This window comes from Leptopilina boulardi, unplaced genomic scaffold, assembly GCF_019393585.1.
Source record: "Leptopilina boulardi isolate dan_hultmark-lab unplaced genomic scaffold, ZJU_Lbou_2.1 LbouV2_314, whole genome shotgun sequence".
Taxonomy (NCBI): Eukaryota; Metazoa; Arthropoda; class Insecta; order Hymenoptera; family Figitidae; genus Leptopilina; species Leptopilina boulardi.
In genome coordinates, this window is record NW_026137879.1 from 183291 (window position 1) to 199507 (window position 16217).

A 16217-nucleotide genomic window follows, 5' to 3' on the forward strand; every position below is an offset into this window, starting at 1 on the left:
GTGTACTTACCCTGCCTAGAGGCGGCTCTGATGAGGTTGTGACTGGACGTAGCTCTTCTTCGCCGGGTACGGTCTCTGCCTGTAGTTGCCTCTGTAGGTGGTTGTCCTCGAAGAACTGCTGTTCCGGTAGCTCCCCCGTCTCACCTCTTTTTTAGCGGTGGAGCTGCGCCAGTTTAAAGCTTTGTTATTAGCTTTGGGCAAAGTCTTGTTTTTCGGCTGCAGGTCCTTTGACACCTTCTCTATGGCTTTGAAACTTTCGATTACTGATTTGAGGTTATCCCCGAATAAGTAGGTCGTGGGCTCTACTTTCTTGAGTGTTTTTTGAATTCTGTCATCGTATTTGCCTAGGATGAATGATTTTCTTGTCTGAGTAAGCGAGAAAAAAGGTGACCCAGGACTTTGACCGAATTTGATAGGTTAGACAGGATTCATTCTCTCTCAAGTGGCACGACTTTGTCGTGTAGGATGCTATTAAGCATCGACGATACGGCTGAGATTGCTGTGCCTGTTAAGTTCTGATACTCCTTGAAGAAGTCGTCTCTGGTCGCTGCCTTGGGGTGAAGGTCCACTGAGACTTCTTCATTCAATGTATAAGCTTGGAGAGAGAGATTACCGCTTCTGGGAATGGAGGACAGAATAGCTACCTTTTCCTCTTTGGAAGTTAAGCCGTTGAGAATTCAAGCTTTGATTCTGCCGGTTATGTCCTCGCTTAGCTGTATTCGAGAGAAGCACCTCAACTTGGCCAGGACGGTCTCGTGTGTGCGTACTCAAGTGTAAGTGTGTGTGAGCCTGGTGCACCAGCTTTCCGCTGAAGCACCCATAAGAAAGTCTCAATGGAAAGTTTCTAAAATAATGAAACTTTGATTTATTAACTAATTTTACATATATTTTCTATTTAAAAAGGTACATTTGAGTAAATTAAACATAGTTCCAATTTATAAATAGAAATTTATTATTATAAATTTTTTTTTATTTATTTTTTATGTTTTTTTCAAAAGACATAAGACATAACCTAAATATGACGTCACAGAACCGCTAAATTTAAATATCATTAATTTTCAACAGTTTTTATATCTTTAAAAAAGTAATAAGTATAATTCAAATATATTTCAAAAGGAAACTTTCAGTTGCCCATTGCTAGGTACAACACCTTCTGGAAAGAGCTGGTGAAGTAGGGGTCGCAGAAGCGCCTACAGATCTCTGGTTCACCAGGTGAAAGAAAAGAAAGAGAAGGTTGAAAAATAGATCGAGTCATAGAGAGAGGTGAATTCTCCGTCGGTTGGCCCGAGAAACACCTTGAGGCCGGTCGTCGGCGAACTAAGGATTTGGGATCGTGCAGGCAGGTATATTCAACAAGCGAGAAGAGAGAGCTGTGGCGCGCGCGGTAAGGGGAGAGCGAATTTTAATTTTAATGAGCTTCTAGGGGAGAATAATATATGCGAAAAAAAGTATTTCTCTTTTTTTTAACAAACGAACAATCAAGAAAAAAACATTACAAAATTTTCTTTCTAGCTAGTAGTACCACTCACATAGTTTTCCTTGCATGTCGAATATGTCCGTTTGATTGGTCCAAACGAAGAGTCCATTTCCCGCCTTTGATGGGGATGCGGTATCTGGTGACGCCGATAGGGATACGAGACCAAGGTCCACCAGGAAGTTTGGCGACGGTGGAGGGTAAATGGGAAAGAAGACTACAAAGTGGTAGAGGATGTTCTCTACTGTTTATTTCTTTTTTAGGGAGTATAATGTTATTATTACAGTCACTAATTGGAACACTGTTCAGAGGGATGAAGCATTTTTCGATTAATTTTACCGGTTTAGTAAGTATTATTGAGTTCGTGATCATGGGTTTTTACTTTTTTTCTTTTTTAGGAGGCGACTGTTTTTTTAATTTCGGGGTTTTCATTTGCTTTATAATTTTTTCTTTAGCAATTTCCGACATTGCAGACAGTTTCACGACCGGTTTTTTAATTGTGGTTTTAATGCGATTAATTCTCACAACGGGCACAACTTTTTCCTCTTTGATTTTTTCCTCTTCTTTTATGCAAATTTCAATTAATGTGGACTCGAAATCGTCTTTTTGATAATTGGTGGCGGCGTGGCGATACGTTTGGCGGGAAGTTGACTTGACGGTGGTTTAGGAACAGGGGAAAACACTTTTGTTTTTTCGTAGGTTCTGCCCGAAATTGGTTGCAAAGGGGCCACTGCACTACATTGCACTGAACTTCCCGGAAAATTGTTATTATTAGATCGAAAAAAATGTTGATAATTAATATCAAATTCTAAGATTTCTAAGTTAAGATTCGCCATATCTAACGCGTCGCTTTTTATTTTGGCGCGTTCAAGGCGAGCTAATTATATTGTTTTTGTTGTATATTAAAATTTTTAGCTAAATTACTTATAATTAGTTCAAATGCATCCTGCAATTTTTCTATTCTTAATGTAGCTGCATTATTGTTTTGAGAGTTTAACCGCGTGTCTTGGAAGCCGGGCTGGAAAAATTCTCGGCTGTAGGTAAGGAAAGCAGGAGTGAAGTCGGTTGACGTGTGCTTCGCGGTGTTGTAGGCAAATTGTAATTCTGCTAGATGTCTATCCCAGTCTGGTTTCTTGCTATCGATATATTGTCTGATCATTGTCTTGATCACCTTATTGACTCGTTCTACTGTATTACACTGCGGTGAGTAAGGTGGGGTGAGACGATGCGGGCATCCAAATCGATAAAAAATTTCTTTCAATGTAGAAATAAAAATTTTTGATGTTGCTTTCTTTAGTGGTTTTAATTCAACTTATTTTGTAAAACGATCTTGTATAACACAAAGCATAGTATTACCTGGAGTTGTTCTTGGTAGAGGGCCTATGAAGTCGATCGAGAGCATTTCCCATAGATTTCCTACTAGGGTAGCGTGCATTTTATTTACTGCTGCTTATTGAGAGCTTTTGTTGCGTTGACAGTTTTGACAATTCCTGACGTAAGATGCTCTATCTCGTAACATTCCGGACCAGAAAAAAAATTCTCCTAGGCGTGCTAAGGTTTAAGCCACATCGAGATGACCTGAAGTTTCTTCGTCGTGTACTTTATGTAGAATCTTCTCTCTTTCTTCTTTAGGGACACATAATTTCCATTGATTTTCAAAAGGTGTGTCTTTGAAGGTGTGAAGTACATGATGAAAAAGTTTGTCGTCTTCAATTCCATTGGCAGGAGGGTAGTTTGTCAATTATCGAAACTTGTAAGGGCACGCGAGAGAGGTAATCAGGAAGTTTATTTTCGACTCCTTTTTTATATTGGACTTCAAAGTCCTATTGGGCCAGCTCCATTATCCAACGCGCTAATCTTCCTAACGGAGTTACAATACAATTCAGGCATTTTAGAGCTTGATAATCTGAGGCAACTATAAAATGATAACCTTCTAGATAGTGTCGCATTTTCCATATGCCCCATTTTACTGCAAGGCATTCAATTTCCGTGACTGAGTAGTTCTTTTCTGCTGGATTTAATGTGCGGCTAGCATATGCGATGACGTCTTCAGTTAAACCAATTCTTTGTGTTGTTACCGAGGCCTTCGAGAGTAGCATCTGTTTGTAGATAGAAAGGATGCGACCAGTCAGGACAGGCTAATTGTTGATCTTCTTCCCACAACCATGGTGTGTCCTTTTTTAATAACTTGATTAACGAAGATATCAAAACCGAGATATCCTTTATAAACCGACGGTACCAAGATACCATACCTAAGAATTTTCTTAACTCTTTTAGGTTAGAAGGTGAAGGTAATTTCAAAATGGCGTCCACCTTATTAGGATCTAGGTGTATTCCGTCTTTATCCACTAGATGGCCAAGGTAGGTCAGTTGAGTGCGGGCGAAGAAACATTTCTCCCAATTAGGGACTAATTTAGCTTAACGAAATCTCGTAAATACTGTTTTCAGTAACCCGATATGTTCCTCGAATGTTTCCGATGTAACAACGATGTCATCTGGGTATGAAAATACATTTGTTGCCAAATCTGCGGGTATTACTAGATCGATATGGCGTTGAAACGTTGCTGGGGTGAGTGTAGTCCAAAAGGCATGACTACAAATTCGAAGAGACCCATACCGGGTACTGTAAAAGCTGTGAGCTGCGAACTGTCTTCTGTTAACTCTACCTGCCAATAACCGTTTTTTAGATCGAGTGTTGAGAGGTATTTTGACCCCTTAAGCTGGTCAGGGATACTGTTGATACGGGGTAATGGGTAAGCGTCTTTTTTCGTCACTTTATTTAGTTTCCGAAAGTCTATACAAAATCTTAATTTACTGTTTTTTCTTTTAATTAACACTACAGGCGAACTCCACGCACTACTGGATTTTCTAATCACTTTTCGTTTCAACATTTCCAGAGCTTCCTGTCTCATGAGTTCCAGGGTTAGTGGATTTCTGGGCTGGTAACGTTGTTTAATCGGCGTTGATTCTTCGAGGCGAATTTCATGCTTTAACAATGGTGTATGACCTTTTATCTCTTGAAATAAAAGTTTTTCTTTTTCAATATAAGCACTCAATTCGTTTTCTTGCTCTTTACTAAGTGATGTTAATCCTGAAGGGCCGATTTCACAAATATCAACCTTAAATGACTCATTTAATAGCCTATATCTTGGTTATTAATGAGAAGTGAAAAGTTGAATTTCTGCAGCAGGTCCATACCAATCAGCATAGGTTGGGATAAGTCTGTTAGAACCAGGAACTTATGTTTTACTTTAGTAGTTCCGGCAACCATTTTCATTTTGAAACTGGTTTTTATTTCATACTGTGTTCCGTTCGCCAGGGCCACCTTTATGTCTTCTAGATTTGAGACTCCTCCTAGATTGACCAGGCGATTAGCTGTGTTGTTGTCGATGAATGAGCACATTGCTCCAGTATCTACTAGGGCTTGAATCACCAGGTCTCCACAATTACAATTCATAAATATCCGGGAGTCTTTAGGGCAAAAGGTCGAACTTACTCCGATGGTTCGAGCCTTTTCGCGTTTTTTGGTTTGTTGTACTTGCATTCTCGAGTGAAAATGCCTTCCTTCCCACAGTAGGAACAAAATTTCTTCGGTTTGCTCCTGTAGACTGGACGACGATGGCCCGATTTTCCTCAACGTCAACAGTAAGTCTTCGGGTCATAGGGCTTGGACACTTCATCGACTTGGGGAGGGTTTTTATAGGGCTTTTCTTCTTTTGTAACTGCTTTCAAAATTTCTGATATTTCTTCGACTCTGAGAATAAAAGAGCCTACCGAATCAAAATCTTGTCTGCGAATATACAATCTGTATATTGGTTGCATATTCCAATACAATATATCCCATTCGCGAAGGAGATCGTAGCCTCCGTGTCTTCGCATCATAGTTTGGAGTTCCGTCGAGAAATCGCGGATGGGTTCGGATTTACCCTGAATTTTGTTTGCTATCTGGAATTCTAAATTCCTAAATTCACTAGGTGAAAGGTAGAATCGTCGTAGGGCTGTGGTAAGTTCTTCTAGTGTCCTTGACGTACGGATTTCGTTCCTATACCGGAGAAAAGCGCTACCTTTTAATAATTCGGGAAATCCTCGTAACATTTGTTGATTCGATAAACCGTAAGCCGCCTGAAGTTCTTCAACGCGTTCGAGAAAAGAGTAGGGGTCTTTACCGTCGAAAATGAATTCCCATTTTCTCATAGCCTCCATGACATGGGTAGCACTAGGTTCACGCGTTTGCAATGGGAAGTTTAACGGTGTGATTGGATTTAAAGGTGGATCAGTTACCCTGGGGGGCTGCATGTTCTGGGAACTCGTCGAAGCTATGTCTAAAAGACTTTTGGGTGCTTCTAGGGCTCCTAGGTCTATGGATATATCGAGTGCTTCGTTGTAGTCCTCCGGGTCCTTGTTGAGTTCCAGAATCAATAACTCCCTTCTACGCAATGCTCTAACAAAAAAAAATACTCTTCAAAGTCGACGACTCAACACTCTCCGTATATAAAGTATTGATACCCTCTTCGATCGCCTTCTTCTCCGTCTCGTTCCGGATGTGGCCGCCGTGATGGCGCCACGTTCTGGACACCTGCTCTGCCTTGTCCCCAAACTCCCAAACGCGCGAAACTCAACCCCAGTCGAAAATTACATTGTGACGAATTACTTTGTCATAATACTTAACACAATTTATAAAAATTCGGGAGTCTGGAGAGGATGAGGTCGAACTTACTCAGATTGTTTGACCTTTTCCTCGTGTCTCGATTTCTTACATTGGCATTGTTTGTAAAAATACCTTCTTTGACACAATACAAACAGAATTTTTTTGGTCTGCTCCTGCAAACAAGACGTTGATGTCCTGATTTACCACAGCGCCTTGAATCTTTAAGGTGTAAAAGCAAAATTAAATAGCAATAAAAATATATTCAAATTTGACAATTTACTTTTAAAATGGTACATATTTAACATTGTTTATAATATAACATACATATATATATAACTATTATTCACTTCGTGAATGTTTTTAATCAAAATATGGTAGAAAATATGTTGGAAAACTTTTAATCATTTGCATAAACAAAAAATATTGTAATGCATTACAAAATGAGGTGTACTTACAAATTGTATGTATATACAGTTATGACTCGGGTAGTGAGAAAGTTTTCTTTAAAACTCATCTCATTACAATATCTTAAATTACATACATACACTATTCGGTAAATATCTCGGGGGTGTAAATATCCCCTTGAGTTACGCACACAGTATGCATGTAAAAATTGTCTGTCACTAAAAAAGTCGAGTAGAAAATATCCGGATGCATTGTACATTGAGAACGACTAAAATTCGTCGGTAGTCGAAACATTGTTATACATATATCATTTGAATCTCGCGTAATGATATGCCATTAAATTATGCTTTTATTTGAAAAGAAGTAAAAAAATAGTTTGTAAGAATACATAAAATGTTTGTAATTATAGAAAAATAAGAGGAGTTTTTGTTTGTTCCTCTTCAGAAAAATGTACGGAAGAGATTAAGAGAGATGATTAATGTATCTAAGTTAAGATTGAAATCGTCTGCTTTCTACTGATTATACATAAATTTTACGTGAATTTAATTTTTCTTTCTTAAGATTAAAACTTATTCAATCTTCTAAATTACTACTGTGAATGATATTTTCTTAAAATTATAATGTCCTGTTTACTGTTTTCAAGTTTGTAGTTGCAACGGGTAGTTCATCATCTAGAAAAAAATATAAGTATAGTTTACACTTGATTTCTAAAAGTAAAAATATTATTAAATCAAAATAAAAAAAAACAAATTACATATTTTTTATATTTATGAAGTAAATATGTATAAAATAATATATATTTAACTATTAAAGCAATTCATGATATGCGGAAATTTTTTTAAAAGTTTAGAAGGAAGAATGCCTCATTAATAGAATTAAATTTTAAACGTTAGTACAGTCAAACCCCGCAACGTGCATATACTCTCAATCTGATCAGTCTTAAAAATTAGTAAAACTCGCTACTTGACTAAAAATAAAGGGGCGAGTGTTTAACAATGCTAGTCACTGGAAGGGTGAGGTGGGGAGAGATTCTTAGGTGAGTCAGGTTGCGAGTTTTAGGGAGGAGGAAAATTCAGGAAAATATGCAGGTTGCGTGGTTTATTTGTACTGCAAAAAGTAGTAAAGTATATTTTAAAGAACTTATATCACAAATAACTTATCTTTTAGAGTAATTTTTTAATTATTGCATTTTAATTTACCGTATTCATTTTCACTTAATTGTGGAGAAAGTTTACATCCCTTAGATAAATAGGATTTTAGTTTTCCTACACTGGCTAAAATTAACCCTAGGAATGGCGGAGAGGGTTCTAATGGCCGCGATAAGTACTCTGGATGAAACTGAGTAGCGACGTAGAAAGGATGTCCTTCTAATTCCATGATTTCCATTCTCTCCAAATTTTCATCGTGACCTAGAAAAAGAATGTTAAAATCATATTACCTACCATGGTCTTTTTCTGTTACTAAGTTTACACTACATACTCGAGAAATGAGAGAGAGAGAGAGAGAGAGAGAGAGAGTAAGAAATCTCAGTCGCTCTTGACTTATTGTTTTCAGTCTACGTAGTCAAAGTATTTCAATTATGACAAATAAACCTAGTAGATGTGCAGCTTCTTAACCCTCGGAGCACAGCAGGGGTCTGAGAGACCCCAGTTTCAACTTTTGCTTAGTATCTATTGTAAAAAGTTCAAAATTTGGCGAGTCTGAAGCCATCTGTTAGAACTTTTAGGTATTGACTACACGTTCAGATACATACCAACTACATTGCAATAGTCTTGTGGCTTGAACAGTCTTGAAAATCGAATTGGGGTCACACAGATGACACAGTGTGCTTCGTGTCGATTTAGGCAATTATACTTTTTGTTAAAAAATCTTTACAAGTTTGTTTGAAAGAAAAATTAGTGGTTTCGTTTATTTCCTTTTTAATAATTAAATTACAAGGTATATCAAAAAATATATAACGGCCTACAATCTGCGATCACGTGTGCAAAAAATGACTTTTAAATTTTAAGTATGAATTACAAGTGAAATTACATGTGGCCAAATCTATACGTGTATTTTTTCAATAGGGAGAACTGTGAAAACTACCTGAAGTCACACAGACCCCCGCCCCTGGGGTGCTACTTGTTTGAAAAAATAGGTGTGTTCTCTGAGGGTTAATTAAATTTAAATAATTACTATTAGATTTACTATATAGAAAAAACGTACCAACAAATTTCATTCCAGCTGCCTCTAGATCAGGTTTATATTTAGTATTAACTTCATATCGATGCCGATGACGTTCTTCAATGGTTTCTTTATTGTCATATAATTGCTCTGCGGAAAGAAAATATAGGTTTCATTAGATAATGAATATAATACTAAACAATTATTAAAAATTCTCGAAAAGACGGACATACAGTTAGATTAACAAATTGTTCAAATTAGAACACTATTCTTTAGTAGTTGCTTAACCTCATAAAAGAATGTTTATTAAAGACCATTTTTAAGTTCTACTATAGACTAAAAAGGCAAATAATTTGGACTAAATTTATATAGCAATTTCTGAGTACAAATCTAATATAATTTTTTTAACAGAGTAAGAAAGAGTTTAAAAAAACAAATAATTACATACGAATAATAGAATTTCCTCCCGTAAAACAAGTTGCTCTTTTTCCCAGTCTCATTGTCCCACCCATTTGCCCTGGGTTATGTTCTGGCATATCAATAACAACAGGATTCTCTGTTTCACTGTCAATTTCTGTGCTATTTGCATTACTTAAACTTAATACATTGCGTGCAAATTCTATTACAGCAGTTTGCAATCCTAAACATATTCCAAGAAAGGGTTTGTTGTTAGTTCTGCACCATTTACATGCTTCTATTTTTCCTTCTAAACCTCTCTTTCCAAAACCACCTGGCACAATAACTCCACTAAAACAGAAACAAAAAAAAATTCTTATTAATACATACATTGTTACAAAACTAATCAAGGAGTGTTTAGACGTCTTTCAATGTTTTAAAAAGATTAAGAGGATTTTCGGAGATATTGTAAGTACAGTAGAACCTCGTTTATCTGACTTTCGATCAGCTGAAACTCCGCGTTAACCAAAGCACAAAGCGCTGCTCGGATAAATATTTTAACAGGACCTCTTACTCAGGTTTTCATCAAGTACCTATGAAGATAATTGTCATAAAAAGAAAAAACATCCAAAATTTAAAAGAAGAAACAGAAAGCATCGAGGGCTAGAAACATCAGTATCCTCAACTTCCAATTCAGATTCTGAAACCTTAGAAACTTCACTTCGCAAATAATTATAAAAATTGTTTAATGACAAAAATGAAAAAATAATATTACAAATTATTTTTTAAATAAAACTTTATATTACAATTAAAAAATTTTATCTCGTAAGATACAAGTATATATGTTAAGTACAAAACCCGCAATTATACAAAGCGCGAAGTGTACAGCAATATTTGTACAAAGTGCGGAGTGTACAAGCTATTTTGTACAGAGCTGGAGTTTCTGGGCTTGCTACAGATTTTCCTGTACGGAGCCAACTCGGTACAATTCCATTTGTACAGAGCCTTCGAAATCGGTTGTAATGTATAAAGGTGATTAGAATTTTGTTTACTGTTTACGTTTGCGATTGCTTTATCAATTTAGTGTAATAGTAGCCTTCCTTGAAGATACATTATTATTGCTTACCAATAAAATGGATACTTTTGAAATGGAAAATGAATTTTAAAAAAATTGAATGAGTTGACTATTAAAGATAATTCTCTCACTATAGCTAACGAAAACGATTATAATGAAATAATAAAGAAAGTGTTAGATTCAAAAAATTATAGTAAAAAAACTTCGAGTAATTATCGATGGTTAAAAGGATTTGACGTATTATGTGTTAACAAAGGAAAAAAGTTAATATTACCATTAAATAAAAGTGAAAGTGATAATATAAAATATTATGTGCTTAATAATGAAATTTTTGATTTGTTAAAAGCGGCACATGTTTCAACTGGTCACGGGGGATTATATAAAATGTATAATAATTTGAAGGATAAATACTCCAATATTACTGGTCAATCAATATAACTGATTTTGAGTGTTTGTGATTGTGAAACTTGCGTTAAAAAGATAGCGCATCTAAAAAAAAGAGTTGTGGTGAAGTCCATATTAACAAAAGAGATATATGCACGCGGGCAAGTTGACTTGATTGACATACAATCAAGCAAAGATGGTGATTACAAATTTATATGCAAATACCAAGATCATTCAACAAAATTTACCATCCTAAGGCCGCTTAAAACAAAAACAGCAATAGAAGTATGCTATAATTTAATAGATATATTATGCATCTTCAAATTATTGAAGAAACTGTTGAGCCTTCACCAGAAACTCTTATAAATGAATGCCATGAAAATAAAAATAAACGGGTGGCTATTGAAGGACTTGAGTAGTTGTGGCGTGAAGCGCCATCTATTTGTCTTTTGGAACTATTGCGTACTATGATTTAGAGGAGAGCTATACACTACCGTCCGAAATTGTGCGAACTCTGCTTTTTCAACAGCTATAAAACTGTTCAAATCTTCAAAAATATTAAAACTAAAATTTTTTCCTCTTTATTTTATTAAAGCTAATAAAATTCTGAAAGAAATGACACCTTGACAAAGAGAATATGTTAATTTTTCAATTAGATATCTAAGAAAAACCCAATTTTCAATGTTTTTACTATTTTTCTTATTTCTCTGGCAAAAATTAATATTTTTAAACGTTCCTAGGCTCATTGAAATCGTATTTTGTTATGCAATTCAAATTATATAAAACAATTCATGTACACATTCTTCCCTAGCGTATGCAAACCGTGAAAGTTGGCTCATAAAATGTCAAAAAATTTAAATTTAATTCTACAATACAAAGGTACCTTTAATATACGCGATCGCGTTCACCAGGAGTTAATTCCGTAATTTATCCAAAATGTAAGTTACGCTATCACGGCAAACGAAAACTAGAACGTGCACTCTGAGGTAATCGCCTACAGAGAAAACTAGAAGGGAAACGATTGGGTTGATAAATCAGGTATATACCTGATACTCTTCACTGACGTGAACTAGGAATATTAAGGAACATCTGTGGGAAGTATCTTAGACCAGGGGTCACCCTGAGTTACAGATACGGCCCTGAGCTTCGCATCCAGGTGATAGAGATTGCCCCTCTACTCACCTGGGGCGGTGAACGAGAAAAGAAGTACCTGTCTCTACATCCTTTCGCGCGAGCGCCGACAGAGAAGTCGCGAAGACGGTACTCTAGGTTCTTGGAAGTGACGTCATACTCACATCCTCTCGCAGGAGCACCTACAGAGAAGTCGCAAGGATGACGTTCCAGGTACTTGAAGGTATCTTCTCGGTCTCTCGCAGGAGCTCCTACAAAGAGTCCAAGTCGATGAGAAACAAGGAGGTAAAGTACGGTTCACTTGACACGGAAGCACCCATAGTTAAGTGTACATCTAGGCAGAGGTGCACCTCAAGCCAGTCGGAAGACGAACTAAGGTAAAAGGTGCGAGCCGCTAGGTATATACTCTCGCTAGGCAGCCAGAGGCGTTAGCGCGAGGTGGGGGGAGAGAGAGACGCTGCTACTTACGCCGTCTACTTTCTCTCTCTTCGCCGGGCGAGTATACGCCTATCGTTACAAAGTTTAATTGTCATGCATGTTTTTTATAGGTGTTATTATTGACGTAACAGAATATAGTTACTATATAGTTAGGACGAAAAATGGAATTATTGCACAGATGTTCAGTTGAAATCAACTGGCACCAACGAATACTGACTTTTAAAAAATTGACGATGTTCCTAATATTACGATTTCCATACGATCTGCAAACAACAAGACTTCACTCTGTGGGAGACAAGGTTTTGTAAAATGCTTTTGTTTGACTAAATGCACGACTAAGAAATGTGCATGTAGGAAAAAAATGTGATGTGCAATTCTAGGTGTCATAATTCTTTTAGTTGTACAAATACATAATTAAATATTTTTTATAAAAGTTTGTATTTAAATTGACAACAAAGCTTTACATGAAATAAATATGACTAAATTAATTTCAAATTTAAAAATAAAATTTATTTTTAATTAAATTACTTTTTATTGTGATATATATTCATAAAGCAAAGGTAAACAGTAAACAGAATTTTAATCACCTTTATACATTATAACCGATATCGAAGGCTCTGTATAAATGGCATTGTACCGAGTTGGCTCAGTTAAGAAGAATCTGTACCAAGCCCGGAAACTCCAGTCTGTACAAAATTGCTTGTACACTACGCGGTGTGTGCAAAAATTGCTATACACTCCGCACTTTGTACAATTTCAGGCTTTGTACGTAACATATATTATAAAAAATTTTAAAAGTAAAAATGTAATATTTCTTTTATAATTAGCTATATGAGTTACAGATACGGCCCTGACAGGTATCTTTTTAAAATTATATAACAATTCTCAGTAAATGAAAAATAATTCAGTTGAATTGAAATGAATACAACCCAAGGCTTCTGTGAATCCCGCTTAGCGACAAATTCGAATTAGAGCTATGTTGCAATTCTCCTGAATTCGACAAAGCATGTATTCAACTTCCAAACTCTCTATCCGTACTAATTCAATGAACAAATTTTGGGGCTTTACTTTTTCAAGTCGTCAGCATAAATTCAATTGACGATTTGGTCATTTTGTTTGAATTCTCAACCGATAAAAACTCATTGGTACGAAATGAATTTAATATACAATACGCTTTACTGAATCTTGCTTAGCGACAAATACGAATAGGACATTGTCAAAAAGTTAATTAATTTTAATTCATTTGAATTAGTTTTTTTACTGGGAAACTTTATAAAAATTTATTAAACCAAAAGTAAATTCAAAAGGATATTTTTTAATAAATTTGAATTCGTACATCCAGTGATATATTTGATTATAAATCATATTCTTCAGGAATAACAGGATAAAAAATTTCTATTGAAAAATGTTTTATTCAGTTATTCTTGAAGAATAAAATTTTTTATCAGATATTTTTTAAACTGACTACTATTTTGTTTTAGAATAAAAAAAGAAACTCGCAAAATAGGAATATAAATTTCCAAACAAGAAAGTTATTATGAAGAATCAGATATAAATTCAAATTAAAATAATCGGTTCATTAAGAAAAAAGTTAAAAAGTTCAAGACCCCATAAGCAGTATCGCAAATTCACCGGTCGCTATAAATAAATGAATTGTAAATGTTTCGCAAAAGCTAAATGCTGTAGCAGAAGAACAAATTGTTACAAGTGGTAAGAAAATTATAAATATTTGAGAATTTTTATTCTAATGAAAATATAAAAATTTCTTATTATGTATTTATAAATAATAATAATAATTAATAATAATTTTCTTGCATCATCCATGGCGGATTTAATTTACCCAATATCTACCCAGCTAGGTGAATATTGGGCCAACATTAAGAATAACGTAAAAAAATTGATAAATCAGTTAAAATTGTTCAAAAAAATGGTACTTGAGAAACGGATTTCTTAATGTTATTTCTCTCTCCAGAATTAAAATTTCTCTCAACTCAAATGGCTGAAGGTTTTATCAAGATTAAATCATCTGTTTTCAATCTTCAAGGTCAGTTTACTGACTTTAACACTAAACTTTCAACGGTGAAAGATGGCCTTGCTCGTGCTCATTCACGATTAGATACCGAAGAGGAACGTATATCTGATATAGATCTCACACAAACAAATGGAGCCAGTGAGTACATTTTATTTAAAACTGAACTTCGCATTAAAGTCAAAAGTAATTTAGTCATTTTTTGGACTAACGGAACCCATCTCTAATAACACTTATGATCTTAACTGTGATAAAAATAATATATCTGATTTATTTAATTGTATATCTCCTGAGTCTGATATTCTTGGTGATTTAAATATTACTCGAATTGGGACATTTTTTCTATCGAAAGAAATAAGCCAAGGACCTTAAGGGGTTACGCCACCCTGAAATTTTCAAAAAATTGATTTTTTTTGCTTAATTTCAAAATTTATATTCTAACGAATATTTTGAGATGTCTCCGAAGACAATGTCTCACTAATTACAAAAGTTATCATCTTTAGAAGTCAGCGGGTAGGGACGCGCCGAGAGCTGCTAGAAGCCGTCTAGCGCCTTCTTAACGACTTTCCATTTTCAGATCAGAGGACATTCTTTCCATTCTAGGAGAAGAGTATTATGGCCCAGGAATTGATGATTAAATAGTAAGTTAAAAAAATTTCCAGTTATAATACACTAAAGTATATTTTTTTCTTCTTTTGCGTTTTTCTCGAAACCACATTTTTCGAGACGGTGTACACGATAACTCAAAAACAATTCAACCGATTGACTTGCAAATTAATATAAATCTTCCTAAATAGATTTTCCACAGAGTGACGTGGAATTTTTTCAATTGAATAATTTGAAAATTTTTTATCCAATTTTTTATAAGGTATTTTTAGCCCAAAAAAAAATTCAATTTTTGAAGTGCTTCCATTTGCGTAAAAAATTTTTTTTTTAAATGGCTTCGTCACTCTGTTCAGAATTTGTCACTTTTTAAGAAAAATATTGTTTTACTTGTTTCAGACAAAAATTGAACTGCCAATCAGGTACACCATCAAGGAGTGCTCCGGAAAAATTGATCTACGCCAATACTTATTGGCCATTTTTAATTAAAAACCATTTTTTTTTAATATTTATAAAGCTTAATATATGTATTGAAGCATCAATAAATTTAAATAAGTCCTACCTCTAACAGTATTGTCAAAAAGTTCCTAAAAAACCATCCGATTTTCATGCGTTCAGGGTGGCGTAACCCCTTAAAATTATTTTGCAAGTCACCTCAGCAAGCTACAAACTTTTTATCCCTGGCTAAAAGAGCCAAACAAAATTTAAAAACTTCCCAATTTTTCAAGGACATTGTAATTGCGCCGGATCGAACAATTGCCCAACAAAAGTACTCCAAAGCACTCAAACTACAGTTTCAAGACAGGGAAAGCAAAAGGAGAAAAGAATTTACTCATTCGTTACACAGGTGGAACACTGAAAATGTTCATCTCAGCCGAACATCTACGAGAACAACAAGCACCAACCATCAATTAAATTTTTTTTATCAGAATGTAAGAGGTTTAAATTCCAAACTTTAATTAATTAATAATTTTCAAGATTTTTCCCTTTATCATTTTATCGCCTTTTTTATTTTTCGTAATGAACGTATAAATCGTAGAGAAGGAGGTGTACTTTTAGCAGTTTCATCTATATTTATCTCTTCTTCTGTAAACCTTAATATGCCGTTTAAAGTTTCTAATCTTATTAGCCATGTTGCTGTCAAGGTTAATTTTAAAAATTTTTCTCTTATTATTGTTCTTCTCTACATTCTACCCTCACTATCTAAGAAAGTATTTAATAATATTATTGAACATTTACAGTTTCAAACTACTTTATTGTATTTTAGGTTATTGATAATCGGGGATATTAATGTTCCAAATTTCAGCTCTTATTGTCAATCAAATAATTTTAATTTATTACGTATAACTAATTGTAAAGCTGAATCACTTTAAAGTCTCAGTGTTTTTTATGATCTCAAGCAATCCAATACGATTAATAACACATATGCAGAAATGTTATACCTTATCTTTTTTGCAGAATCGATCTCTAT

At 34.8% G+C, this 16217-nt stretch overlaps 1 protein-coding gene across 1 annotated transcript in view; it reads right to left on the minus strand.

Moving 5' to 3' along the window:
- Positions 1-6379: 6379 nt before the first annotated feature.
- Positions 6380-16217, minus strand: part of LOC127283883 (CTP synthase 1) — a 105803-nt gene continuing 95965 nt past the window's right edge. The window contains exons 8-11 of the mRNA XM_051308994.1: positions 9139-9437; positions 8733-8840; positions 7727-7936; positions 6380-7198 (exon numbers count right to left, since the gene is read on the minus strand). Of these exons, the coding sequence (XP_051164951.1) occupies positions 7143-7198; positions 7727-7936; positions 8733-8840; positions 9139-9437 (673 nt within the window). The 3' untranslated portion in view covers positions 6380-7142. The remainder of the gene's footprint in view (positions 7199-7726; positions 7937-8732; positions 8841-9138; positions 9438-16217) is intronic.